This window comes from Dromiciops gliroides, chromosome 4 (assembly GCF_019393635.1).
Source record: "Dromiciops gliroides isolate mDroGli1 chromosome 4, mDroGli1.pri, whole genome shotgun sequence".
In the NCBI taxonomy this organism is placed as follows: Eukaryota; Metazoa; Chordata; class Mammalia; order Microbiotheria; family Microbiotheriidae; genus Dromiciops; species Dromiciops gliroides.
Genome location: NC_057864.1, coordinates 189,959,433 through 189,987,054, shown reverse-complemented (window position 1 = coordinate 189,987,054; position 27,622 = coordinate 189,959,433). Strand labels below are relative to the sequence as shown.

The 27,622-nt window shown below is 53.0% G+C and overlaps 2 protein-coding genes across 4 annotated transcripts; one reads left to right on the top strand and one right to left on the bottom strand.

Moving 5' to 3' along the window:
* The first annotated feature begins 229 nt into the window (after positions 1-229).
* On the top strand, positions 230-12,038 carry FAM171A2 (family with sequence similarity 171 member A2). 2 transcript variants are annotated; one of them, XM_043963535.1, is made up of 8 exons: positions 231-452; positions 4,750-4,977; positions 5,376-5,468; positions 6,673-6,831; positions 6,961-7,137; positions 7,228-7,347; positions 8,978-9,110; positions 9,732-12,038. In XM_043963535.1, the coding sequence occupies exons 1-8, from the start codon at positions 341-343 to the stop codon at positions 11,185-11,187; spliced, it is 2,478 nt and encodes an 825-aa protein (XP_043819470.1). In that variant the 5' UTR covers positions 231-340; the 3' UTR covers positions 11,188-12,038. The 2 variants fall into 2 exon arrangements, with proteins under 2 accessions (XP_043819471.1, XP_043819470.1); XM_043963536.1 differs by lacking the exons at positions 4,750-4,977; positions 5,376-5,468 and having other exon boundaries at positions 230-452.
* A 158-nt stretch (positions 12,039-12,196) lies between these two features.
* Positions 12,197-19,986, bottom strand: GRN (granulin precursor). Of its 2 annotated transcripts, none has more exons than XM_043964070.1 (13): positions 19,833-19,986; positions 16,346-16,490; positions 15,904-16,038; positions 15,734-15,818; positions 15,046-15,155; positions 14,837-14,966; positions 14,626-14,735; positions 14,267-14,393; positions 14,004-14,101; positions 13,656-13,883; positions 13,188-13,412; positions 12,830-13,060; positions 12,197-12,751 (listed from the first exon to the last, which is right to left on the bottom strand). In XM_043964070.1, the coding sequence occupies exons 2-13, from the start codon at positions 16,481-16,483 to the stop codon at positions 12,626-12,628; spliced, it is 1,743 nt and encodes a 580-aa protein (XP_043820005.1). In that variant the 5' UTR covers positions 16,484-16,490; positions 19,833-19,986; the 3' UTR covers positions 12,197-12,625. The 2 variants fall into 2 exon arrangements, with proteins under 2 accessions (XP_043820005.1, XP_043820007.1); XM_043964072.1 differs by having other exon boundaries at positions 19,784-19,854.
* Positions 19,987-27,622: the final 7,636 nt, after the last annotated feature.

Genomic DNA, 27,622 nt, shown 5'->3' with positions numbered 1-27,622 from the left:
GAAGGGATCCGATGGGGGTGGGAGCGTGAGCAGGAGGGGAGGGAAAGGGAGGGGAGGGCACGGGAGGGGAGGGGGTGGAACTGCCGGGCGCGGCCTGCAGGGGGGGCCGGCGGGCGGGCTGAGACAATCGCGGGGAGCCGGCGGAGCGGGGCTGCGCGGGGCGGGGGCTGCGGGCTGTCTGCCGGAGGAGGAGGACGACGACGACGACGACGAGGAGGAGGAGGAGGAGAAGGAGGGAGGGGCGGGCGGTGGCCCGGGCCTGTGCCTGTGCGCGGGGGCCGGCAGCGGGCAGCGGGCAGCGGGCGAATGGGATGGGCCGCTAGCTGCCGGGGCCGCCAGGATGCCGCCGCGGAGCGGGTGTCTCCTCCTGCTGCTGCTGCTGCTGCCGTTGCTCCTCGGAGACGCTTCCCGAGCCCGGGGCAAGTCCCCTCCGGAGCCCCCCAACCCACAGGGTAAGTGCAGGGGCCCCCGGGGCGGGCGTAGGGAAGATCAGCCCCGCCAGGCCCCCATCTTCCCTGCAGCCCCAAATCCCACCCCGGCCCCCTCCCTCAAGGACGCCCAGAAAGCTACTGGAGCGGGGGGAGGGGGCCAGGCAGATTTCCTCGCTCCATTGGGGGGCGTGGATCCTGTGCTGGAGGGGCGATGGGGAGCAGGGGCGGGGCTGGGGTGTCGGGAAGGGAAACACAATGGGGAGGGCAGGGGCTCCCCGAAACCTCCTCTCGCCGTGGGTTTCTTCCCCTTTTGGCCCACCCAGGCGAGCACTGTCTGAGCCATTGTCTGCCTGAGACACCCATTTTACTGCTAGATGAGGGGTCCCCTGTTGATCTCCCCTCTGTCCACTCTGGGGCCTGACACCCACTCCTTTGCTAGATGTGAAGTCCCCTCACTGGTTCCCCATCCCTCTTCTGCCCCCCACAATAGCCCCACTGCTAGATGTTGGGTTACCCATTGGTCCCCACCGGGCCCTGACATCAGCCCCACTGTTAGAGATTGGATAGCCCCATTGGTTCTGAGCTCTGAGACCCCCACCCCCACTTTGATACAGGATTGGGTTTAGGGGTATACCATTTCAAAATTAGTGTTGGTGAGGAGGGAGCAGGTTTGTATTGAAGGGAGGAGACTAGAAGAGGAGGCACCCAGGTCCCTGCATTCCTTGTGAACTCCTTGGGCACTGTGGGGTGTGGGACCCATAGGAAACCACAGATCTAGAGTGGGAGCCACGATGTGGGACAGTGAGGAGAATAGGAGGCATGGGAGGCTGGTGGCCTGAGTCCCAGTTTAGCCCAAACTGGACCATTTCTCCCTCTGTGCCTCAGTTTCCCTACACTCTTCTGCCCTTTTCTCAGGCTCGAGGGTCTGTAAGGTGACCAGAGAAGCTACTTTTCTCCTCCCTTTTCCCTTTCATCTCCTGGGGAGTGGGTTTGGGGAAAAGAAACAGACTTCCTGCCAAACTCCCTTCCAAGGGCCCCTGACTTTGGGCACCCATTATTTGGTTCCTGCCCATCCTGGCTCTTCCATCTCCAGCCTCTGCCGGATGTGTTTAACCCTCCTCCTCATACACACACATATACACACACCTCTCTCCTCAGCTGCTTCCCCTCTGCTCCCTCTCCTCCAAGGAGGTGTGTGTGTGTGGGGGGGGGGGAATCAATGCTGTGGGATGGAATTCACCTCCGTCCCCCATCAGTTAGGTTGTTCCCTTAGTCCTCCTCCACCTCCTGTCCCCAGGGCCTCAGGGTGGGTGTAGGGGAGAGGTTGACTTGCAGTTCTAAGCACAGTATTTCTCCTCCCTCCCCCAGGAGCTCAGCAGGAAAAGCAGGGGGGAGGGGGAATCTGGCTGGGAAAGGGGACAGGATTTCCTCCTAGAAAGAGGCAGAGCTGAGCCCCTGGGGGTGGGTGAAAACGAAATAGAGTAAGTTAAGCATGTGGGGGAGGGGGCAGGTCCTGGGTTCCAGGGGAAGTTGAATGAAGTACCTCCCTGCATGGCAATACACCAGGGTCACAGGGAGGCTGAGAGCTTAGGACTGTCTTCTTAGGAGGGTGAGCCATCACCTCCCACATGTCCCCTAAAGTGGAATATGACTACCCCCCCAGATACTAGGGATTTCTGCCCCTATGACTTAGCCCCTTCCTCACCAGACCCCCAAGGGGAGTCTCTCCATGGTGCACAGGATTCCTGGCTATTTGTCAGGTTTTAGTGTAGCAGGCTAGGGACAAGGGATGGCCAGGAGCAGAGTCTAGGACTTGGGCCTGTCCTGAGGCTCTCTAAGGAACCTTTAGGCTCTGGAATGAGGGTTAACATATTTGGTTTAGGGGGCAGCTAGGTGGTGCAGTGGATAAAGCACCAGTCCTGGATTCAGAAGTACCTGAGTTCAAATCCGGCCACGGACACTTGACACTTACTAGCTGTGTGACCCTGGGCAAGTCACTTAACCCTCATTGCCCAGCGCAAAAACAAAAAACAAAAAACAAAAAACATATTTGGTTTATATCTCTTTGAATCTTGGTAGATCCCTACTGCCTCCTCTCTCTCTCTCTCTCATCTATCTCTCTGTTTTTCTGTCTCACTCTCACTGTTTCTGTGTCTCTGTCTCTCTCATCTATCTGGTTTTTTGTCTCTCACTCTCACTCTGTGTCTCTGTCTCTGTCTCTCTCTGTCTCTCCTATCTCTGGTCTGTTTCTTCTAAATGCTGCCTTTTTGGGAAACCCTTGGAGGCTCTGGCTGTGGGGCCCTGGAGCCTGGGACATTCCCTAAAGTGGCTACATTCCAGACCCCCAAGTGTCCCCTCCCTCCCCCCCCCATCTCCCAGCTGTTGAGTCCAGCTGTTCCCAGGCAGGCGCAGCCCCACTGAAAGCTTCTCTGAATTCCTCCTGAGGCCGGGCGGGTCCCACCACCTCTGGGGCCCATCAGAGCCAGGGACTCAAAGAGGCTTTTGCCAGGGGAAGCTAGGTGAGAATTCCAGGAGAGGGAGGGGCCTGACCTCTGTGGACCTCTGAGAGCAAGAATGGGAGAGTACCAGGGTTGGAGGCGCTGAGAAAGCCCAGCAGCTGGGGTCAGGGATGTCAAGGCAGGCACAGCCACATATGCCCAGGAGCTAGATGCCAAATCTGGGGAGCACCTGTCAGCTACTCTGTGGCATCTGATAGCTAGGGTCACCCCGACACTCCAGCTTCAGGACCCACCCCCTTTGATGCCAAGCATAGGCTTAGAGAATCAAAGCTGAACCTTTTCTGTGGCATGGACCCCTGTCGCAATCTGGTGAAGTCCATAGACTCCTTCCCAGAATTATGTTTTTAAATGTACAAAATAAATTATATAGGCTTACAAAGAAAATCAATTATGTTAAAATATAGTTATCAAAATATTGACAACTCAAGTTCAAAGATCTCAATTTAAAGCCCCTCACAAACCATCTAGTCTAACCTCTTTATTTTGTTTTTTTGTTTTTGAGGAGCAATTGGGGGTTAAGTGACTTGCCCAGGGTCACACAGCTAGTAAGTGTCAAGTGTCTGAGGTCAGATTTGAACTCAGGTCTTCCTGAATCCAGGGTCGGTGTTTTATCCACTGTGCCACCTAGCTGCCCCCCAACCCTCTCTTTACAGATGAGGGGACTAAAGGCCAGAGAGACTAAGGATTTACCCAAGGTCACACAGGTATTTCAGATTCCCTCTAAGAGGGACTAGCTTTGGTTACCCAGGCCCCTGATCCTGTGCCTCAATTTTAAATAGTCTAGGACTGCCCTTCATTTCTTGCCCAGTCCCATTCCCACTTTGCTATCCCATCAAAGGTGCCCCTGGCTCATGTTCTGGCTCTGCTCTGGCTCGGACATTTTCAGCTCTTGGCTAATTAGGAGTGGTGTGTAAATGTTTGAGGTTAGGGGTCTGGACTTTGAGGAAGGCCCCTGAGCTCTCAAGTGTGTGTGTGTAGGGAGTGTCTGCCTGGAGTGGGCAGGACACCTGGGATCCCTCCCCCTGTGCCCTGGTAACAACTCCTCAACCCCCCCCTTCCCCTTCCCCATCCCTTGGGGCCCCAGCTCCTACACAGAGCCCTCCCAGGAGGAATGAGGGCATTGCTATGGCAACGACAGTTTGGCTGGGGGTGGGTGATGCTGGCCAGCTCCCAGGGAAGGGCAAGCTGTGGGTTAGGGAGTGCCAGGAGACATGTCTGGAAATGGAAGGGTTCCCATGGGTGCAGCAGAAGGAAACCCCAGTGCTGGAGTGTATGTGGGGGACCACAAACCAAAGGATTCTCTGGAGGGATGAACTGAGATTCATGACTTGGGAACTAGATGGATGGTTTAGGCTCCCGGACCACAAATCCCATCTTAAATCGTCTAATCTCTGAAATCCCCCCTTTAAATTCTTCCTGGACCTGGCTCCCCCAGCCCTCTCCATCCCTGGCTTCCCAATCTCCCATCCAGTTTCCTCAGTTCTCCCCCTCAACCTTTGCCTGCATCTGATTGCTCTGTACTCACCATCTGTCCTTTCGCCAAATCTCCTCTCCCCATATAATACTCTGTAGCTCTTGGGCTACCATCTCCCAAATATAACCCCACCCCTTCCCACCTTTCCATATAGTTTGTCCCTCCTGCCCCCTCCTCCCAAATTTCTGACTTTTCTCTACCTCTCCCCCTACTGTCCTGCCATCAGCTCTGTCCCTCAGCCTGGATAGCTCCTCCATTCTTGACTTCCCAGCCTCCGGGCCTCCTCTTTGGCCCCCTAGGCCTTGACTCCTGTCTCTCCCAACAGAGGTGCTCATCAAGGTCCAGGTGTATGTCAGTGGGGAACTAGCCCCCCTAGCCCGGGCCTCTGTAGATGTGTTTGGGAATCGGACCCTGCTGGCCACAGGAACCACCGATGCAGAGGGGGTGGCTACACTGCCTCTCAACTACCGCCTGGGCACCTGGGTGCTGGTCACTGCTGCCCGGCCTGGCTTCCTCACCAACTCTGTGCCCTGGCGTGTCGACAAGCTGCCCTGTGAGTGTGGGCGTGTCGGGTGGGGCTGGAAGAGAGCATTATTTCCCCGCTCCTCCCTGGCCAGCTGACCCTCAGCCCCTTCCCAAAATAGACACGAGGGGCCCCTGTTGTTGGAGCAGCTGCAACCCAGGCCCTGGTGGTGTGGGGGAAGCCCACATAGCTTACAGATGAAGCTTCAGGAATGGGAGGAAGGCTCCCTTTTACCTTCCCCCAGTTTGGGATGGGCCTCTATGTAGGGGAAGTGTGAGGGGTGGGGGAGGATGGAGATTTATCTTGTGCCCTCCTGAACTGGTCAGGAGGATAACCTTAAGAAAGGGGTTCCGTGTGGTGGGTGGAGAAGAGGGTTGTGGCCTTGGAGAAGCACTTCATTGGTACAGACGCCTCCCCGCTTCCCACAGTGTATGCCTCTGTCAGCCTCTATCTGCTTCCTGAGCGCCCTGCCACCCTCATCCTCTATGAGGACCTCGTCCACATTCTGCTGGGCTCCCCAGGTAAGGCGGGAGTCCCCTCTGTGCCGTCCCCCACCCAGAATCCTGACTCGCCTCTCCCACTGGAGCACACAGCACGGGTCTGCTCAACCCCAAGGAAGATCCCCTTCCTTGTCTTCTTCAACGGCACGCCCGTCCCCAAGTCACCATCTCCGCACACCCTCAGTCAGCCAATGAGTAGTGAGCTCCTGCCGACCCTCCGAAGGACTCTCCCTTCCACTCCTGCTGTCACCACTCTGGCTCAAGCCCCCATCTCTTTTTGCCTAAACTACGGTGAGGCCTCCTCGCCTCTGCCTCATCCCCTCTCCATTCCATCCTTTGTAGAACACTGCCTCAGTAACTTCCTAATGTGCCACTCCTGAACTCAGTCATCTTCAGTGGCTCCCCTTTATGTACCCACTACAGACACTATAAAGCCTGACTTTCAAGTCTCTCTTTAATCTACCCTTCTAGCCTCACCCCCCACCCTGGAATTCCTGCTGAACTGGATTATTTTCTAGAATACCCTGTTCTTAACCTGTCCTTTCCTGTCTGTGTTTTAGCTAATCTAACACCCTCTTCCTAAAACAGAGTCTTCCTGCCTCTTCTAACTCCAGCCCTCAAATTCCAGGTCTTCCTCACTTCAACTCAGTTAGTCAATACGCCTTTATTAAGCACTTTCTGAGTGACAGATCAGGGCAGCTAGAAGGCTCAGTGGATAAAGTGACAGGCCTTGGAGTCAGGAAGACCTGAGTTCAAATTTGGCCTCAGACACTGACCAGCTGTGTAACCCTGGGCAGGTCACTTAACCTCTTTTTGCCTTAACCCACTAAAGATGGAAATGGCAAACCACTCCAGTATCTTTGCCAAGAAAACCCCATGGACACTATGGTCCATGGAGTCATGAAAAGTTGGACATGACTAAACAACATGTGAGAGGTACAAGACGATACAAATAGATACCTGTTGGAATGGAATCAGCATTGAGGAAACTGAGGCTGATTAGTGGTTAAGTGACTTGACCAAGGTCACACAGCTAGTGAGTGACTGAGGCAGGATTTGAACTCAGATCTTCCTGACTCCCAAGTGCTTCCTAACAGCCTAAGCATCACACAGCTTATAGCAAAGATAGGATTAGACTTCATATATACTATATATTGATAATAAGATAATGTACAATTGGTTCATTGCTCATCCCTCTGTCATCCCTCTCTCTGCCCTGTCCCAGGTGCCCGCTCTCAGCCCTGGGTACAGTTCCAGCGCCGGGCAGCACGTCTGCCCCGAAGCTCCACCTACAGCCAACTCTGGGCCTCACTTACCCCGGCCAACACAGAACAGGAGATGAGGGCCTTCCCCGCCTTCCTGGGCACAGAAGGCAATAGTTCAGGTAAGGCAGGTACAGAACAGCTGAGGGACCAGGGAGGGGAAGAGGGAGACTATGAGAGAAATGGGGAGTGGGGTCTGTCTGATTTGACTATTTCCTGCCCTGTACCCCCATTTCTTCATCCTCCTGCAGCCAACAGTTCCTGGCTGGAGCTGGCACCCCTGGCTGCGGTGAGCGTCCACCTGCTGACCGGCAATGGAACGGAGGTGCCGCTATCAGGGCCTGTGCACTTCTCGCTGCCCCTCCCGCCAGGACCGCGGGCTCTCGGTGCCAGTAGCGTTCCTGCCTGGAGATTTGACCCCAAGAGTGGTAAGTCCTGGGCTACGGGACCATTGCTGGAGAGGGCCAAAAGGGGGAGCGCAACTGCCCTGATTTCATTGTCTCATTCTCTGCCCCCAGGACTTTGGGTACGAAATGGGACTGGACTGATCAGGAAGGAGGGGCGGCAGCTCTACTGGACCTTCGTCTCCCCTCAACTGGGCTACTGGGCTGCTGCCCTGGCCTCCCCTGCTTCTTCTGGTGAGGAGCCAGAGGAGGGAAGGGCAGAGGGTCTGCCCTACTTCTGGACAGGGGCAGGCAGGGCCACATGGGGGGGGGGCGGGGGAAAGGGGAAAGGGGAGATGAAGCATCATCAGAGCATAGAGTAAAAGCTGGAAGGGCCCTTATAGGTCACCTAGTTCAAACCAAACCCCTTGTTTTATACATGAAGAAACCAAGGTGCCTCTACCCTCCAGACACCTTGGCTCCCACCTCTTATATCTGCCCCTTCATTATACCCCAACCTCTTTCCTCAGCTCTGAGGCATAGAAAAGTTAAGGCCTTTGCCTAAGGTCACACATCTTTGAAGTAGCAGTGGTGGGATTGGAATTTGGATCCTCTGTTGGCAAAGTCAGTATCTTTCCATTCCTAGACTGACTGAAGATGAGAAATCTTCCTCATGCCTGTTGTGTGCAGAGCACTGTGCTAGATTCTTGGGAGCAAGAATTTAGATTATTTGTTTATTATTTTTTGTTTTCGAGGCAATGGGGTGGAGAGGGTTAGGTGACTTGCCCAGGGTCAATTAGTAAGTATCTGAGGTTGGATTTGAACTCAGGTCCTTCTGAGTCCAGGGCCTGTGCTCTATCCACTGCATCACCTGGTGGCCCTGATAGTTGCAATAAAACAGTCTTTGCCCTCCTAGAGCTTACAGTCTAATGGGGGATAAAACAAATGCATGGATATAATTATAATAGATGGAGGACAAGCACATCAGATACAAGGAGGAAGAGATTATTCTATTTGTGTTTGGGAGGTAGGAGAGGGATCAGAGAAGGATTTCTAGGGGAGGTAGCAAAGTAGCACTTGAAGGTTTAAAAAAACATGTAGAGGGGCGGCTAGATGGCGCAGTGGATAGAGCACTGGCCCTGGAGTCAGGAGTACCTGAGTTCAAATCCAGCCTCAGACACTTAACACTTACTAGCTGTGTGACCCTGGGCAAGTCACTTAACCCCAATTGCCTCACTAAAAAAAAAAAAAAAAAAAAACATGTAGAAATGCAAACAAGTAAAGAGGGATCTGGGAGGGCCTTCTAGGCTTAGGCATAAGTACAGGATATGACATATACAGGGGGTGTCAAGTCGTCCAGTTTGTTGCTGTTCAGTCATTTTTCAGTCGTGTCCAACTCTGCATGACCCCATTTGGGATTTTCTTGGCAGAGACACTGGAGTGATTTGCCATTTCCTTCTCTACCTCATTTTACAGATGAGGAAACTGAGGAAAGCAGGGTGAAGTGACTTGGCCAGGGTCACACAGCTAGTGTCTAAGGCCAGATTTGAAGTCAGGAAGATGGCCTGTCACTCTATCCACTGAGCCACCTGCACAGTTTGGCTGGAGTGCAAAGTTTAGAAAAGGCAGTAATAGTGGATAAGGCTAGAAAGTTAGTTTTCTTCCAGCTTGTGAATGGTCTTGAGTGCCAGGCAAAGGAGCCACTGAAGGATTTTAAGCTGAGGAGTGATGTGGCTGAGTCTGTGTATAAGGAATGCCAGAGGGCCTGTTCCGTATCCCAGGCCTGAGCAGCTCCATGAGCAGACTGAGGATGGTGGGTCAGGGCAATAAGACCAGGGGCCAGGTCCTCCCTCCTCCCTCGTCCCTCCTCCCTCCTTCTCTGCAGGCACAGGGCTGGTGACTGTCACATCAGGCATTAAGGATATCAGCACCTACCACACCATCTTCCTGCTCACTATCCTGGGGGCCCTCGCCTTGCTTGTGCTCAGCCTGCTCTGCCTCCTCATCTACTACTGCAGGTTTGAGGACAGCTCCCCGACATTTCGTGTCCCCCCGCCGCCCCCCCGCCCCCCCCCCGCAGCCCCTCGGTGCCCCCTGGGCTGCACCACATCCTTGGCCAATCCATGCCCTCTTGCCACATCACTTTTTTCAGACGTCCTAACCCTACCCCCTGCCCCTGTGACCTTTCCTCCCTAAACCAGATACCCCCTGGACCCTACACCTCCACCCTTGGCCACCTCTTACCACTAACCCTTCCAGATCCCCCCACCTCCTTCCCCAATGCTTAATAGCATCCTTTGGGCCTGCCTTAGGGCCTCCGCCCCATTCCCTGGCACATGCTCCTCCTACCCACCTCCTTTCCTGTTCTTTGGTTGGTCAGTGGTGACCCCCTGGACCATACTGTCTGTGGGGTTTTCTTGGCAGAGATACTACAGTGGTTTGCCATCCCCTTCTCCACCCCCTCTTTCCTAGTCACACTCTGAAGAATGATCTTTTCTTAGAGGCCAGATCCTCCCCATTTCCCCCTCATTCCTCATCTTGGAGGGAAGGGGAAAGGGCATCTTTTTCATCACCAGCCCTCATCCCATAGGGCCCTTCCTTTTCACTGAATGCCCATGCCACGTTCCCTTTATCCGCAGAAGGCGCTGCCTGAAGCCTCGGCAGCAGCTTCACAAACTGCCTCTCTCGGGACCCCTGGAAAGTAACAAGAAGGACCAGGCCACCTCTATGTCTCAGCTCCACCTGATCTGTGGGGGGTCCCTGGAGCCTCCTTCCACAGGGGACCCCGAAGCACCCCCTCCCGGGGCCCTGCATTCCGCCTTCTCCAGCTCCCGAGACCTGGCCAGCTCCCGAGATGACTTCTTCCGTGCCAAACCTCGCCCAGCTGGCCGGGCATCAGCAGAGCCCCCTTGTGCCCGGGGAACCGAGGGTGCAGGTCTTAAGGGAGCCCGCTCGGTGGAGGGTCCTGGGGGACTGGAACCAAGCCTGGAAGAATACCGTCGGGGAGCCTCGGGAGGAGCCACCTACATCCATGATCCTCCGTCCCCACCTCCACTGCCCTCGCCCTTTGACCACTTCTTAGGGCATAAGGCCAACACAGAGGGCAAGCCCCCTGACTTCCTGCTCTCCCAGTCTGTGGACCAGCTGTCCCGCCCCCCATCCCTCAGCCAGGCTGGCCAGCTGATCTTCTGTGGATCCATTGACCACCTGAAGGACAGTGTCTACCGAAATGTCATGCCTACCCTGGTCATCCCTGCCCACTATGTGAGGCTAGGGGAGTCAGGTACGGCCTCTGGAGATGAGTCAGCCCCCACTGAAGGTGCCACTCAAGGCCCTGCCCGGCCCTTTCCCCAACCTGACCCTCAGCGCCAGCTCCTCCAGGGCCACACAGGTGCAAGCAGTGAAAGCGGAGAGAGCTGGGCTGGTGCCCGGTCCACCCCAGTCAGTGGCTCTGTCACCATTCCTGTCCTCTTCAATGAGTCTACCATGGCCCAGCTTAATGGAGAGCTGCAGGCCCTCACAGAGAAAAAGCTGCTAGAGTTGGGGGTGAAGCCCCACCCTCGGGCGTGGTTTGTGTCATTGGATGGGCGCTCCAACTCCCAGGTGCGCCATTCCTACATCGACCTGCAGGCTGGTGGGGGCAGCGGCGGGCGAAGCACCGATGCCAGCCTGGACTCTGGCGTCGATGTGCACGAGGCCAGGCCCCTGCCTCGACGTCGGCCACAGGGTCCCCGGGGAGAAGAGCGGGCCCCTGCCCCAGCTCCTCCCCCAGCCCCACCCCGCCTGGCCCTGAGTGAGGACACGGAGCCCAGCAGCAGCGAGAGCCGCACAGGCCTCTGCTCCCCAGAGGACAACTCCCTGACTCCGCTGCTGGATGAGGCGGTGGCGCCAGAGGGCCGGGCGGCCACAGTGCCCAGGGGCCGGGGCCGCAGCCGGGGCGACAGCTCCCGAAGCAGTGCCAGTGAGCTGCGGCGGGACTCCCTCACCAGCCCCGAGGACGAGCTGGGTGTGGAGGTGGGAGATGAGGCTGGGGACAAGAAAAGCCCCTGGCAGAGGAGGGAGGAGAGGCCGTTGATGGTGTTCAATGTTAAGTAACCCTTCCCCTCGGGCTGGCACTGTGGTGGCATTGGGGTGCCCGGGGCTCAGGCCCTCCGCAAATACACACCCTTTCCAGAGCATCAGTGCCAGGGACAGGTGATAGCCGGGTGTGCCAGCAGGCAATGCCAACCTTGAAGAGGTGTCTGGTGAAGCACTTCCAACGGTCCTTAGCCCTCCAGGGTTCTGTGTGGTATCTGGGATGGGAGGGAGGCCTGGGGCTGGGCCTGTGTAAATCTGCCCCTCTCCCCTTTCCTTTCCCTGGGGCTCTTGGGGGTTGCCTTGGGGGCAAGCAGAGGGTGGTTGGTGGGGGAACACAGAGGCTGTGGGGAGGGGGAAGAGGTGGGAGGGGAAGGGTTTGTCCCTTACCTCCCATTACCATGCTACCCTGGGGGTAACCCCCCCCCCAAGTGCCTTTTCTCCCTGGCAGCCCCAGTGCCCTATTCTGGGAAGGGGAGGGGGAGGGGCTAGGGCTTTCAAGGTACGTGAAATGGAATGCCTGACCCCAAACCCTAAAAAAAACAACCCTTTTGGAGGCTAGGAGGAAGGGAGAGACTCCCACCATTTGTATAAATACCCTGTATATAGAAAGCTCTATTGTGGGGAAGATGGGGGTAGGGAGACTGCTCAGAGCCGGGGAGGGAGGGGGAGCTCAAGGGAGGAGGACGGGATCCCTAGGCCAGGAGTGGGGGAAAAGGGGAGGGAGGGAGGGCTTGGCATGCGTGCTGCTTGTTCGCCAGCCTGGGAAGTTGGCATCACGTCCTCTACCAGGAGTGCCCCAGGCAGGCTGCATTGGGAGAGATGGTGGGGAGCAAGGGGCTGGCTTGAGAGACTATACATAAAAACCATTGACCTGACTGATGCTGGCACGTTTCTTTCTTGGGAAGAGAGGGAGGGACTGAGGGAATTGCCCCCACTGCAGGAGCCAAGGAAAGGGAGGTGTCCATCAGTGACTGCAGAGAAAGAACTCCCCTCCTCCCCCAGGCCCACCCCAGCAACGGATGGGCACTTTAACAAACTGTATAAATTTTATTGTGCTATGTCACCCCCTCGCAAAGGTCCTCTCTGGGCAGAGGAGAGAGCAGCCTGACAAACGGAGCCCTCAAAGTTAAGGGGCACCTCCCCCCAAACCAAGGTGCCCAAGGGCCATGGAGAATCATAGTGGTAGAGGCTTTCCTCTTGCCTTGGTGCTGCCCACCCCAAGCCCCTGAAAGCCAAGGCTGTGATCTGAGGGGGAAAGCATGGACTGGCACTCCTCCCAAGGGGCTGAATGCCCATGATGACGTGGAACCTGAGGAGGAAGGGGCTGGGAAGACCCAGTGTGGGGAGAGCCACAACTGAGGAGGCCTGAGCAAACTGCTCCAGCAGCAGCGCCCTCACGGCTGGGCTGGAGTGCTTGGAGGAGAGAGATGGGGGAGCCCTGGGGGTCCCGTCCCACTCAGAGCAGGGTCGAGGAGAAGGTATCCCATCGAAGCTGCTTCTTCTTCCGAATACACTTGGTGCCCTTGGCCCCGCAGCGGAAGCCCTCGGGGCAGCAGTGCTGGCCGTCAGAGCAGCACACACCCTGGAAGGAGAAAGAGGCACATGAGTGGCAGAGCGTCTCACCGGGGAGCAGGATGGCGAGGAGGGGGCAGACACAGACCTTAGCGAGTGGGCAGCACGACCAGCCCCCTGCTGTGTTCCGGCAGCAGGTCTGGGAGGTATGGCAGTAGCGGCGGCCCCCACACTGCACGTCCCCACTGTCCGACCCCAGCACGAGGGGCAGGGAGGAGGTGGGGGGCTGGACCCAGTCTTGTTTCTCACAGGCCCTGGCCTCCACATTGCAGGTATAGCCTGATGGGCAGCAGTGCTTTCTATCCTCACAGCAGACGGCCTGGAAGAAGCAAGCGGGAGCTCCTTGTGGCTCTGGCTTCCCCCTGGCCCACTTCCATGGAGAGCGGGCCCCCCGAATCGAGAGGAGAGAGCCCAGGACGAGAGGAGGGAGATGCTCTGGGACTCACATGGGGCAGCTGGCAGCAGGCCCAGCCTCCTCGAAGGCTGGGACAGCAGGTCTGACCATCTGGGCACCTGGTGTGCTGGTCACAATCCACAGAAGAGGAGGCCAGCTTCCGGGAGGCTGGTACCTTCTGCAGCCAGGGCACTAAGTGGTGCTGGGTCTTACAGCCCTCCGGGTGGCAGACAAAGCCATGGGGGCAGCAGTGCTTGTGGTCAGGACAGCACACGGCCTGGTTTGGGAGAGGACAAGGGGCTGCAGGAAGAAGATCTCATGGCCTGGCGCCGACTTTCTTGGGGACCTCCCTCTCATGCTTGTTCTCCTCCTCCTGCACGGAGCTGGGCCAGAGTGCAGAGAATCCAGAATTCCCTCCTCCCAAGGAAAAGTCCTCCTCCTCCCACCGTGCCTCTCCCTCAAGCCCCCTCCCAGGGCACAGGGCAGACACTGCTCCACCCCCAGCGGGGCCCCACGGTACCTCTGGGGCAGGGCAGCAGCCCCACATCCCCAATTCCAGGAGGCAGCAGGTGCTGTTGGGGGGACAGCTGGTGGTATTGTCACAGGCGACACTGCTTATGGTAACAAGGGAAGTCATGGCGCTCCCCAGCAGCAACGTGTCGCTGGCCTCTTTTTCACACTGGCTCAAATCTAGGTCACAGTGATAGCCGTGGGGGCAGCAGTGGACGTAGTCCTCACAGCAATTGGCCTGGGGGCAGAGGGTTGACCTTTGACCCCAGGGTCAGCCCCAGAGCGGCAAGGGGGACAGGGAGACCAGGCTAGTTAGAGGCCCTCCCCCTTCCCCACTCCCTCTGCTTCTCCCAGGTACCTCAGGAAATGGGCAACATCCCCAGGTCCCAGATATCAGGCGGCAGCAGGTGTTGCCGTTTGGGCAGCTCATTTCTTCACCACACTGTACATCCTGAACTGGGGGAGAGAGGAGAGGTGATGCTGGGGCGTCTGGGGGTGGTGAGGGACACAGAACACTGCATCTGGACAAGCAGGGCTCTGAAGGTGGCAGCTCCTCGCCCCCCCCCCCCCGGGGCAGGGAAGAGCCCAGAGGGCCCTCACTGTCCTCTCTTCCCCAGGTACCTTTCTGTGCAGGCAGCTTGGTAACAAAGTCAGAGATGTCCCCCTTTGTGGAGAGGCATTTACTCTTCTGCATGTCACACACAGTGCCCTCGGGGCAGCAGTGCACTCGGTCTGGGCAACAGACGGCCTGGGAAAAGAGGGAAGGCTCTGCATGAGCCCTGGGCTGAGGGGAGGCAGTCTGTTGGCTGTGGTCGCCCAAGTTCACCAGCAGATGGCAGACTACCACAGAGTCCTCAGACAGCAGGCTCAGATGCCCCAGTGCCCACACCAAGCTCCAAGCCTTTAAGCCAGGGGACCTGAATGGGCACCAGCCTGGGAGTGAGAGGAGGGGGAGGATCCCAGGACCCTTCCTCACTAACATCTGGCAAAGGGCAGCAGCCGTATGATCCGCTGGGCAGCTGGCAGCAGGTAGTGCCCTCATCACACTGGGAACGGGCATCTGGACAAATCACTTTGGTGACCATCCTCCCTGAAAGAAGGGAAAGAGACCACCTGATGAGGTCTGTGCTGGAGACTGGTTCTTAGGATGAGCTGCCCCTTAGTTTTCCTTACCCTGCCCAAATTCCTCACCTTCCTTTTGAGCAGGGGTTTTTCGTGCCAGTGGGTAGGTACCACCGCCAGCTGTGAGGCAGCGGGCATGAGCCAGGTCACAGGAAGTGCCTCGGGGGCAGCAGTGAACTTTGTCTTCACAGCAAGAAGCCTGGGGAAGAACCGATTTAGATAATTTACAGGTTGCACTCAGACCCCACAACCTCCCAGCCAACCCCACGGATGAGTACCTGGGGCATAGGGCAACAGCCCCAGGAGCCATCTGGCATCACACAGCAGGTAGAATCATTGGGGCATTCGAACTGGCTGTCTGGGCATTTCACTGCCCTGGAGTTAGCTCCTATTGAAACAATAAACCAGGTGCTTTCCCTAGCCCAGCCGATTCTCTCCCTTCCCCAAACATCTTTTCTTCCCATCTAGCTAGCCAAAACTGGAGTAGAAGGATTGGAAGATGGGCCACCATACTTTTTTGGTGCTAGGTTTGCCTCCCTAAGTCGCCAGGTATAATTCAGGTATGTGTCAGGCTAATGCCAAACTGACCTCCCTGGTGTCCATTTCTAATGGATGGAGACCATGAAGCCAGACACCAGGGTTCTCTCCTACCCTGCCACCCTGCTCCCCACTTCTATCCTGCCCCAGGAAGAGAATCACCTCCTCACTGGAGCAGGGTTGTAGAGATTATGGTACCTTAGATGCATCTGAGTCCAAACCACTCAATGAACAGATGTAAAAACTGAGGCCCAGAGTGATATGCCCAAAGTTACACAGGCAGCAAGTGATAAAGCCACGATTCAAACTCGGCTCCTCAGATTCTGGATCCAGTATTCTCTGTATCCTACTATCTCCTCAGATAAATGCCTTCCTCAGCCTCACAGCCCCTGCCCCTTCCCATCTACCAGAGGCCCAGCTATTCCATACCTTGTACCTTAAAGCAGGAATGCCCATCTGAGCTGCAGTGGAAGCCACGAGGACAGCAGTGGTGCCCGTTACCACATGCCACAGCCTGGGGTAGACAGAAGAGCTCGTTGGTAGGGGGCAACATGAGGAGAGACTCTACCAGACACCTCCCTCTAGCCCTCAGCACGTACCTCTGGGTAGGGGCAGCAGCTGTAGTTCCCCAAAGGGGTGAGGAGGCAGGAGAAGCCAACGGGACAACGGGAATCACCCTGGCATGTGACGCCCAGGTGTACATTCTTTGCTACAGGTATGGATGGTTGTGGATCCTAGGAAGAGGGACAGGGACAATGAGATGGGAAAGAAGTTAGGGGGAGGGGAAGAGTTCCTTCCTCTACAGGGACCTTTGTATCTTCTTTCTCATTCCCCCTACACCCAGAGAGCCAAGATGAGGAGGCTCTTTCACCATTCCTGGCAGTTCCTGGGTTTACCCAGTCAGGGAAAAGCAGCTCCACCCAGTAATCTGAGCTTGTGGGCACTACGTGCACCAGAAAGAACCTGGCTAAATAAACCTGGACACTTGGTCCCAAGGGATTAGCAACATCTTCCTGGGTACCAGGGTGGGTACTCACTCACCCAAGGTGAATCACAGCAACTGTAGCCAGTCCTTCCTGGTTGCTTGCAGCAGGCCTTAGGACACACCTGCCCATCGGGGCACTGGGTGCCAGCCACCAGCCCTGTCACCAGGGACAGCCAGACTACCAGCTTCCACATGGTCCACCTGTCAGCCAAAATTAAGCCAAAGCTTAAGTCAACCACAGGGTCTCTCCTATCCTCCCCAAGCACATGGGGCTCAACCTTATGCTGACAGCCATGACCCCTGAAGTCTCAGGCAAGACACTGGACATAGCGGAGCTGAGGGGAGTGGGGGCAAGGGATAAAATCCAAACTCTACATATGGAGAGTTTCCTGCAGGGATGTGAAGAGGGCATCCTGGCACCTCTGGCAGGATCACGGATTGGGAATTGGAAGTGACTTCAGACGCTCCTTTATTTTACAGATGTGGAAATTAAGGGGCCTGGGGCTGTTGCCCAAGGTCCCGTAGGTGACATTCACGCTAAGCATCTCCTGGGTCAGGCAGCTATCTATCCCTAACCTCTGAGAGAGAGGGAATAGGGCAAGAGGGAGTCGGGAGATGGAGCTAGACGGGGCAAGTTCCCCAAAGGGAACCATTCCTGGGTGCTGTCCTTGTGCCTGGGAATCATTCTTGTTTAAACCTGCTTCAGAGCTCTATGTGATTGAGAGAAAGGCTCACATGATTACACCAGAAACAATGTGGTCAGGGAACTTTCAAAAGGGGAAGCAGAAAGGGTCCACGCGGCTAGGCTCTTCCTTCCCCACCAACCACCTTGTACTTACACCTTTCCCTCTGTTCCTAAACCCAGGAGCCCGGCCAAGGGGGAGAGAAGAGTGTGTACCCCTAGTCCACATCTAAGCAGCCTCTGCCAACTCTACTGCAGCTCTCCTATGCCCACCCCACCCCCACCTTCTCTACTGGACTTATCCCTATCCACATTCTCTCTTCTCCAGGGCCTGTGGCACCCAACTTGGCCAAATCTGGACTGAAACAGCTGCTTCTGAGTCTCTTGTCTCTCCCCCCCAACCACCACCCCCTCACCACCACCCATGAGTCAGCAGAGGGAACTGAGTCTCATGTCAGTGGCGGAAACACTCTGACTGGCTCAGACTTGTTAGGTCATCTCTTCCTTCAAGCTCAAAGAGGGAAAAGACTCATCATCTCAACAGAGTGGGGATGGGGTGAGAAGGATGATTGGGGGGGGGGTGATATTAACTTCCCCAAAGGAAGGAAAGTCCTATTTGGGTTTGCCCAGCTCTTGATTAAGAAAGAAAGAAAGAACGGAACCTATGGGGAGAAATGGTTTTATGTCATTCTCACTGCACTGACAAGAGGCTGAGAAGTACTGGGGGAATATATTTCCAAGATGATGGGCAGCTAGGTGGTACAGTGGATAGAATGCCAGGCATGGAGTCAGGAAGATCTGAGTTCAAATGAGATCGAAGACACTTAGTAGCTACATAACCCTGGACAAGTCATTTAACTTTGTCTGCCTCGGTTTACCCATCTGTAAAATGAGGTGGAGAAGGAAATGGCAAACCACTCCAGTACCTTTTTTGGGGGGGACAGGGCAATTAGGGTTAAGTGACTTGCCCAGGGTCACATGTCAGGTGTCTGAGGTCAAATTTGAACTCAGGTCCTCCTGAATCCAGGGCCGGTGCTTTATCCACTGCTCCACCTACCTGCCCCCCACTCCAGTATCTTTGCCAAGAAAATCCCCAAAGGAGTCACGAAGAGTTGGACATGGCTGAAAAACAACTAAACAAATTTCCAATATGGAAGTTTGAGGGCAGGCTCTTGGGATCTGGGATATGTTTGTTATAACTTTGTTCCTTCTTTTTCTAAGTTTACCTGCCTCACCCCCTCCGTCAATAATTGATGGGGAGATAAGGGAATAGGGTAAGAACAAGGAAAGAGAAAGTGTCATCATCATTTCCTGACATAAGCTACTGATGAGATAGGGGCTGGGGAGGGGAGAACAGCTTCAGGATGTGTTTTTCCACCCTTCACTTCCTCTTAAAGTAGAAACCAAATTTCCTTGAAATCCAGGTATCCCCCAGCTTAGATGGAGAAAGGGGAAGAAACAAGGAGAAACCAGGACCCCCAAACTTAATTTAGCTAAGTTGTGGTGAGAGATCACAGGTAAACTCTAACCCTGTTCAGCAACAAACTCCCAGGTATCACTGCTCTGCCCTGGTCACCACATAGATCACTTTGACAAGGAGATTCATTTCCTTATCCTCAGCCCTTTCTTCTTCCAAGAAAAATCTTGGGGGCACCTAGGTGGTGCAGTGGATAAAGCACTGGTTCAGAAGGACCTGAGTTCAAATCCGACCTCAAACACTTGATACTTAGTAGCGGTGTGACCCTGGGCAAGTCACTTAACCCTCACTGCCCCGGAAAAAAAAAAATCCAACGCCTCCAGGGTCCAGCTGGGTCCCAACTCTGCTTTATTTCTTGTTATTCCCCACACTAGCCAGGCGTTCCACCTGCTTCCCTTTCGGCCTCCCTGAACCGACGGTCTTGGAATAGGTAGACACAGAGGTCTCTAGGTTCCCAGCCTCTACAAAATTATTTCCCCTAAGGGGAGATGAACGTATTTACTCGCGTAAACTGCTCCTCCCTCTTCCTCTCTGGTAGGAGGTCCTGGCCCATCCATACAAGCCCAACCCCAAGTTCTTCCTAAGAGAGCAAAGAACCGAGTTTGTAAAAAGGAATCAGTGCTAGGGAAGTTGTGTGTTGTACTGTACTGCATGAAGAGGAATCACGTTTTAGTAACAACCATTCCCACCACTTCCCCCTTCCTCTTCCTGTTTTTTGTTTTTGTCGATTTCGACTGGACCGACTTACAGCCCGGGACTGTAAAATGGTAGAGAAGCCGGGAGGGTGAGACGCTATGAGAGAGGGAGCTTGCCGAACCTTTGACCCAGACTCCCAAAGGGTTTTCGTCCTTATTCCAAGTCTAGGAGTGTAGGAAGTCACAGGGGAGGGGGTGAAGGGGACCCAGTCCTGGGGCTTTGCCAGGCTGCCCAAGGCTTGATAGTAAACCCTGTGCCAGTCTTCTCACTCCTTCCCTAGGGAGAGAGGTGGGGGAGGGGGAGTAGGTGCCCTCTTCCTGCCTCTGGGGACTCTGCCCCAGAAAATCATGGCCAAGAGAAGGCCAGGGGAGAGGGGACGGGTCCCCCCGAGGATGCCAGGGTGCCCACTTTAAGAGGAGGTGAGGGAGACGGGGCATTAACTTCGAAGGGGTCTCGGGGCCGTGGGTAAGCTCTCCTTCCAGGGAAGCGAGTCACTGAGATTACCGCTCACTAGCAGCCCCCACTGGGGCCCGAGCCCCTGAAGAAGCCCCCCAGCTCTTCCCAATCTCCAAGCATGGAGAGCCCACCAAACCCCTCCTCCACTCCCCAAGCAGAGCCCTGCAGTCCGTGGTCCCCCACCTCCTCAGGAGCCGTCGGAAGCCGGGGACAGCAGGACGGTCCCGCTTACCTGAGCGCACCACTCACTGCCCAGGGCCACAATCTTCTGGGGGCCACAGCACCAGGACCGGACCCTAGCCAGATTTGGGTACCCCGCCCACCCCTTTCCTATTGGCTGAGAGCTCAGGGCCGCCCTGCTGCCATTGGCTGTCTCCCCCTTCTTCCCCCCCCCCCAACTCAGCGGGGCAGTAGAAACCGGACTCCCTCCCACCCTGCCGCCACCCCCACCCCACCCCCAATTACGAGTGCATCACGTGACGGCTTGGTCACGTGATTCCCGGGCTGCTCTGGGGTTCCGCGTGTGGAAGGAGGAGGGGAGGCAGCGGCCCACAGTGAGGGATGGGGTCGGCGGGCGCAGATAATCCACACCTACGCCTCGCTCCTCATCTTGGACTTGTCGCGTGACTTCTCCGACCCCACCTCCCCTCCCCCCAAGTTCTCATCATCCATTTAGACTGGCCTCTTGAACCTGGGGCCAGAAAAGGGGACCACCTCCCCAAGATCATCTACTCCAAGCTTCCCCCGCCCTTTTACATAGCCATGAAACTGAGGCCCAGAGAGGTTAAGGGACTTGCACGTGTGCACACCGCTAGTAAGTAGCAAAATCTGGATTTGAACCCAGATACGATGACATTTCATAAATTTGTTTGTGATGGGAGAGATGTAGGGGGAGAGGAGCTATTCCCCGCACCCCCTACCCGAGTGAGTCTGGAAGAGCTGAGTCCAAATGCAGCCCCAGACACTTAGTAGCTGTGTGACCCTGAGCAAGTCGCTTCACCTCTGCCTCCCTTAGTTTCCTTCTTTGTAAAATGAGAATAGCACCCAGCTAGCTCTCCGGCTTGTTGTGAGAAGGGCTGGTAGACTTTTGTAAAGGCCTTTGCAAACCCTGGGCCCCCCCCCCATAAACGCTTTCGATTATGATTGTTATGTAATCCTAAATTAGTAACACGTGTTCAATTCCCAAACAATTGAGGAAGTTTCAAGCCCTTGGGCGAATTAGAAAAGTCCCACTGACTGGCTGAAGATTAAAAAAGAAAACAACCCTGGCAGCCTAAGCACCCTTCTAATAATAATAGCTAACATTTATATTATGCTTCCTTTGTGCTGGGCATCGTGCTAAGCACTTTACAATCATCCCATTTGATCTTCACAACAACCCTGGGAGGTAGATGCTACAATGATACTCATTTTACAGGGTGGGAAACAAGCAAACCGGTTAAGTGACTTGCAGGGGGTTACACAGTTAATAAATATAGTAGTCAGAATTTGAACTCAGGTCTTTCTTTCTCCAGGCTGGGAGTTCTAGCCACTGTGGATATAGTAGAGGCAGTTTAAGGTTATTCAAGGTCCAGGAACCAGGCCTGGTGGGAATTCCTGCGGAGGTAGGAAGTGAAGAAGGAATTTCTTTCCTCATCCCTGTCTGGTCTGTCCGGTAGCTTGGATCAAGAGCTACTTAGCCCAAAAGGACTAGATGCTGCCAGACGCTTCTGCTTGGAGATTCGGTTTGGGATGAAGAGCTAAAACTTCTGCTACCTTCTGCCTGGGAGGTGGCTGGCCTTGCAGCCAAGGCCCCAGACTAGCAGAAGTGGGGAAACTTCTGCTAGTGATGGCCTCAAGGTCCCTGTTCTTTCTGGGGAAAAAAACAACAACAACCCATAGTAGTTCCCTGAGCCAAAAGAGCTGGAAGAAGCAGAGACCAAAGCGGCCTGGTGAGTAAACCTGGTGGAGTCTAGCAGGGCTATCTTCCCCAGAGAGGCTGTCTTCCTGTGAGAAACAAGCCCATCCTACAAGTAAAGCATCCCACCTCAAACTCAGCAGAAAACCAACAGAGGACCTCATAAGAAACGGCTAGGCCTTGGGGTCTGGCACAGCCACAGCTGTGAACACGTATTGTCATTGACTCCAAATTGGATACCGCTCCTTAGGATGTTCGTATAGTTATGGAAATATGCACCCTGGAGCAGCTAGGTGTTGCAGTGGATAGAGCACTGGTCCTGGAGTCAGGAGGACCTGAGTTCAAATCCAGCCTCGGACACTTAACACTTACTAGCTGTGTGATGCTGGGCAAGTCACTTAACCCCAATTACCTCACCAAAGGGAAAAAAAATATGCACCCCTCCGTTTAGCGGGGAGAGGTAATGTTTTGTAGCTGCTATTCTTATACCATCTTAGTAAATAAATAGCATTAGTAAAGAGCTGATTATGTCTGCTGGATGTCTGTTAAGGGAAGGCATACAGGTTGGAGCTTGTGAGATTTAGTGTTAGGAGTGGGTACTTCAGAGAGCCCCTGGTAGCCACTGCTCTCTAGGGGCCCAATCTAAGAATTCAAGTGGGGAGGAGGGGAGGGGAAGATAGCTTTGAATTTCCTAGTCTTGGATTTTGTTTTTAGCTAGAAGGTAGGCTCAGGTCCTTCATGGAGATAGTTGGACACTCTCAAGGTGTTTCTGAAGAACTCTGGAATTGTTTGTGAGACATGGGGAGACACTGGCATAGGAGACTGCCCAGAGAAGGCACTGTGCCCAATGAGCAAAGCAGAATTGAAGTAGCTCAAAAGAAACTCAAAATGCAAAAACTTAGAGAATTCACCCCAAATGTTCACATAGACTATTTGTGCCTGAACTGCCGTAGAGCAGTCCAAGCTCACTTTGGTCCTCTGACAGAAAGGACAGCAACCAACCAACCAACCGGCAGGTAGTCCTCATCCAGGTTTTCCCAAGAGACCACCTTGCCTCCAGGGTCGTCTCCTTCCTTCACTAGTAGATCCAAATCAGCTCAGATTCACAGCCTCAGGCTGTGTTGCTAGATTAACCAGCCTAAAACACTAACTTTATCAAGCAACTCCCAAGATACCACCTCTCTCCCAAGGGCCTACAAGATAAGGGCTCAGAGGTGTCAAACTCTAGGCCTGAACCAGATTAAAATATAATTAGAAAATGATTAACAGAATTAAAAATATGTGTGTATACATATATATTTCGCATAGTTAATACTAATTTGATGTTTTCTAAATCAACATGTGGCTCATAAGAAATTTCTTTCTATTTGAGTTTGACACCAGGGTTTTGGTTATCATTCAAGGCCTTTCACTGTCTGCCCTCCACCCTCTCCCTACTACTCAAAACAAACAACCAGCCCTAGGCAGACTTTAGTCTTTTCAGGATTACAAATCTTGGCCCTAGTCCCTCCCTTTTCCTCTTCACTTTCCTTTTCCCCCTCCACCCCCCACTACATACACCCAGAAGGCCTATTGCTTCAGTCTTGCTTCCTTCCCCCCCAAAGGGACTTCTGTGACTTCAATATTGTTTGTACTTTTCATTGTGCGGGGTCTGACAATATTTTCTCTCTTATCTTCCCACCTCAGTTATAAGATTTTAGAGTTAGAATCCAAGAGCATTAGATTTAGAATCAGAGGGACCTGGGTTCAAAACCCATTTCTTTTTCTTTGAAGCTAAGTCTCAGCCTCAGTTTCCTCACCTGTAAAATGAAAAGGTCTGACCAGACTAGCCTCTGTGGTTCCTTCCAGCACTAAACAATGACTCCAAACAGCGACCTTAGGTTTGGGTCATAATCCAAGCATCCATCCGAGTAATGGAGCCTCAATACATGCTTTGACAGGAGGGCAAGAACAGGAGAAGGTGGAAGTCCCCGCTAGAAGCCTTTGGTGTCTGTCCAAGAGGTCAGGGAATGCTTCCTGGCATTTGAGCTGGACTCTGAAAGATGAGGAAAATTTGGAGAAGAGGGGAGAGGTGTTCAAACATCATGAACAGAGAGGCCCAGGGACAAGAATTCACCGGCCATGTGTGGGTACTACCTGGCCTCTCCAGTTCTCTGGGGAGGAATGGGACTGTGGCACATAGCCAAAAACTAGAAAGAGAGCAAAAAGAAGCCCCCAGCACACCCAAATAGATGTTCCTGGATTTTAGGAGACCATAGAAGCCAGAGTTGTAAGGATTCCTAAAGATGCATGCCAACTCCTCTAATTTTCCAGATGAGAACTTCTGCCCAAAGGGAAGTGACTTGTTCAAGGTCACATAGAATTGCCAAGTAGCAGAGTCAAGCCTTGAATCCAGGTCCTCTGACACGGGAGCCAGTAAGAGGCCTTCATTAAGAAGAACCCATTATTTTTATTTTAAATATTTCTATATTTACTGTATTTATATGTTTATACAAATTAACCTTATTTATTTCATTTGTCATTTATTTATTATATACTTATATAGATTGAATTTATTTTATTATTTCATTGATTATATACTTATATAATTTGAATTTATTTTATTAATTATTTCATTGATTATATACTTATATAAATTAAATTTGTGTTTTTTGAAATTAGTTATTATTGCTATTGGTATGTACACTAGTTTAGGGTAAGCATATTATTCATATATTCAGTATTATAGCAGTAGAGGATTGACCACGTGTCTCCCTAACTTCTTCTCATGGTCTCAGGCTGATTGGTAGAGAGAGCTTCAGCATGACAGTTAGCTCCAGCAGGAGAAAAGCCCCAAGATTCATGCTGTCTTCTGGAGAGACACAAGAGAACCAAGAAGACATAGAAGACCTAGAAGTTCCATGCTGTCCTAAAAAAAGACCCTTGTCTCTCTTCCAAGAGTTTTTATCTTCTTTTGGTAGAAGCAGGTCATTATACATTGATCAAAGCTAATTGGTTAGCATCATTCCATTGGTTGACATGACTTGAAGGTGGTCTACATTAAAATCAACTTCTAAAGATGACATCAGGGAAAAGAATGCAAAAGACCCTCACTAAAGTAGCTCAAGACAAAGTCCGTTATCTAGGTGTGGTTTAATTCCACCAGTCCTTCACTGATCTAGACAAAAAGAATCTGTCTCCATTTCTTTAGTTCCCTTGGGTTTGTCCCAGATGAGAATTTTTTTTTTTTTGGTGAGGCAATTGGGGTTAAGTGACTTGCCCAAGGTCACACAGCTAGTAAGTGTCAAGGGTCTGAGGCCGGATTTGAACTCAGATTCTCCTGAATCCAGGGCCAGTGCTCTATCCTCTGCGCCACCTAGTTACCACCCCCCCACCATGAGATTTAATGAAGTTTCTCAAGGAGAGCTGGACTTTCTGGAGTGGGGGGGAGGGGGGCAAAGCACTGAGAAAGTGATCTCTGGGTCCCCCAAGAAATACATCATTAATAATGGTTTTATCACAATTTATTTATTATATACTTATGTAAATTAAGTTTATTTTAAATAAGATAATCATCTTGTTCACGGCTGACTAGAAGCAGCCACTTGAGGAGAGATGCTGAGCAGAAAGAAGTATCAACTTGGCAGTGACCAAATCTCTTCCTATGTCTCCCCTTTCTTCTCTTTCCCAACCTGATGCTCAGGTTTCTGGGTCCCTGGCAGGGTTGCTGCCACCATGCTGTGGCCGATCAGCCCAGCTGGCATCTCTGTGTCCCCTTCCCCTATCATCTGTCACCTTCAGTGTTCTACCTTGATATGGGCATCCTCTGTGATGACACTGCTGTAGCCATCTGCTCCCTTGCTCATCTTAGTGGCCTCTCTCTGGGATACTTGCCAGATAGCTCAGGTGCCTGCCTTGGCCACTTGGCACCTTGCTCGGAGTCCCTGAAGTCTGGCTAATTATTGTATCTCTTGGTATAGGGACGACAGCACAGCCATGTTAGGGACTGGGCAGAAATGGGCATGGTGTCTTATCTGCCCAGTATCCTAGTCCCTTAAAATCCAATGTTTGCTTTACTAAGAGTTTGAATTCCAACTCCTGCTGCTGCTGAGGATCAAGGCTCTGTTAGGCACTATGTTAGAAACTCTGAGTTTTCTCTGTCCTTGTCATTTGGCCCTGGCAGGACCTCATACAGATCTCTGCAACCCTGAACTGGAGTGTTATGGAGTGGGGGGATTGGCCTAGGAGGGCACCTGGGTTGGAAATCCAGCTTTATCACTGGCCTTTTTTTTTTTTTTTTTTTGCCGGGCAATGGGGGTTAAGTGACTTGCCCAGGGTCACACAGCTAGTAAGTATCAAGTGTCTGAGGCCGGATTTGAACTCTGGTACTCCTGAATCCAGGGCCGGTGCTTTATCCACTGCGCCACCTAGCCGCCTCGATATCACTGGCCTTTTTGAGGAAGAAATCAAAGTGGTCTTGCCTTCCTGGCCACAAACATGCCAGACACCAAAGAGAAGACAACGGAAGCTTATTTCAGGGTTTCAAGCCTGGAGCTTAAGTGCCCCTAGCTCCTGTCTCCTCCTGTTTCTTTCTCTTTCAGTTTCTACTTTTGCTGGAACCTTTCTCCTCTGCAGAACTGGTGTTCTGCCCATCCAGGGACCAAGGCTTAGTGGCTCTTCCACCTGGCATCAGGGAGAGATCCATGTTGGTTATGGGAGAGAGAGCCCATCTTTACCCACTTTCCACTCCCCACCCTATCAGTCTTCCACTTTGAGTCATCTTTGCTGTAAATAGCTATTGAACCAATTGTGGGGTCCCTGTCTGCCTCAGCCCCAACCATGGTCCTACCCTCTCTTCAGCCCTCCAAGTTCCCAGCCTAGGATGAGATTTGGATCGTTCTATCTGCCACACCCACCTTTGCCCATTCTTACAGCTGGGGGGAACAGTCTAGTTAGCCACCCAAGAGGGCCCAGGAGACCTCATATGGTCAGAGGTCTGTGCATAATGATTGCAATAATGTTGTTATTATCAATGGGGTTTTCTTGGCAAAGAGACTGGAGTGGTTTGCTATTTCCTTCTCCAATGGATTTAGGCAAAGAGAGGTTAAGTGACTTGCTCAGGGTTACACAGCTAGTAAGTATCTGAGATGAATTTGAATTCAGGTCTTCCTGACTCCAGGCCCAGCTCTCTATCCACTGAGCTATTGAGCTGCCGCCCAGGCAAACAGAGGTTAAGTGACTTGTCCAAGTTCACACAGCTAGTAAATATCTGAGGCTGGATTTGAACTCAGGTCTTCTCAACTCCAGGCTCATTGCTCTATCCACTAAGCCACTGAGCTGCCTCACATGTACATATAATTGATATATTGTTTGCCTTCTCAAAGGATGGAGAAGGGAGGGAATTTGGAACTCAAAATTTTTTTTTGATGAATGTTAAATAATTTTTATATGCAATTGGGAAATATTTAATAAAATAAATTAAAAATATTTTTTAAGAAGAAGACATTTAGAGGCAGCTAGGTGGCACAGTGGATAAAGCACTGGCCCTGAATTCAGGAAGACCTGAGTTCACTTGACACTTAACTAGCTGTGTGACCCTGGGCAAGTCCCTTAACTTTCATTGCCCTGCCAAAAAAAAGAAGAAGAAGACATCTGTGCATAAAATTTAGAGGTGAAAGAGGCCTTAGAAATCATCTAAGAAAGGGAGAACTGAGACAGACTAGGGGAAGTAACTTGTCAAGATTACAGAAGTAATGCAGGTGTGCTTTGAGATTCACAGCTCTTCCCACAATACTACTTCTGAGAGGGTGTAGGTGTGTTGTGGGGCAGGCTGGGTGGAAAGCTTCTGAGGAAGTCTTAGACTTTTCATACACAGTAGAGTATATTAGAGGGGCAGCTAGGTGGCACAGTGGATAGAGCACCAGCCCTGAATTCAGGAGCACCTGAGTTAAAATCCAGCCTCAGACACTTGATACTTACCAGCTGTGTGACCCTGGGCAAGTCACTTAACCCCCATTGCCCTGCCCAAGGGGAAAAAAAAATAAGGATTTTAAGAAATGGAGTTAAACAGTGACTACATTCCAGGTGTGGGGGACAAGTGAAAAGGCGAGGAGATAGGAAATAAAGTGCTTGTATGAATGGTAAGA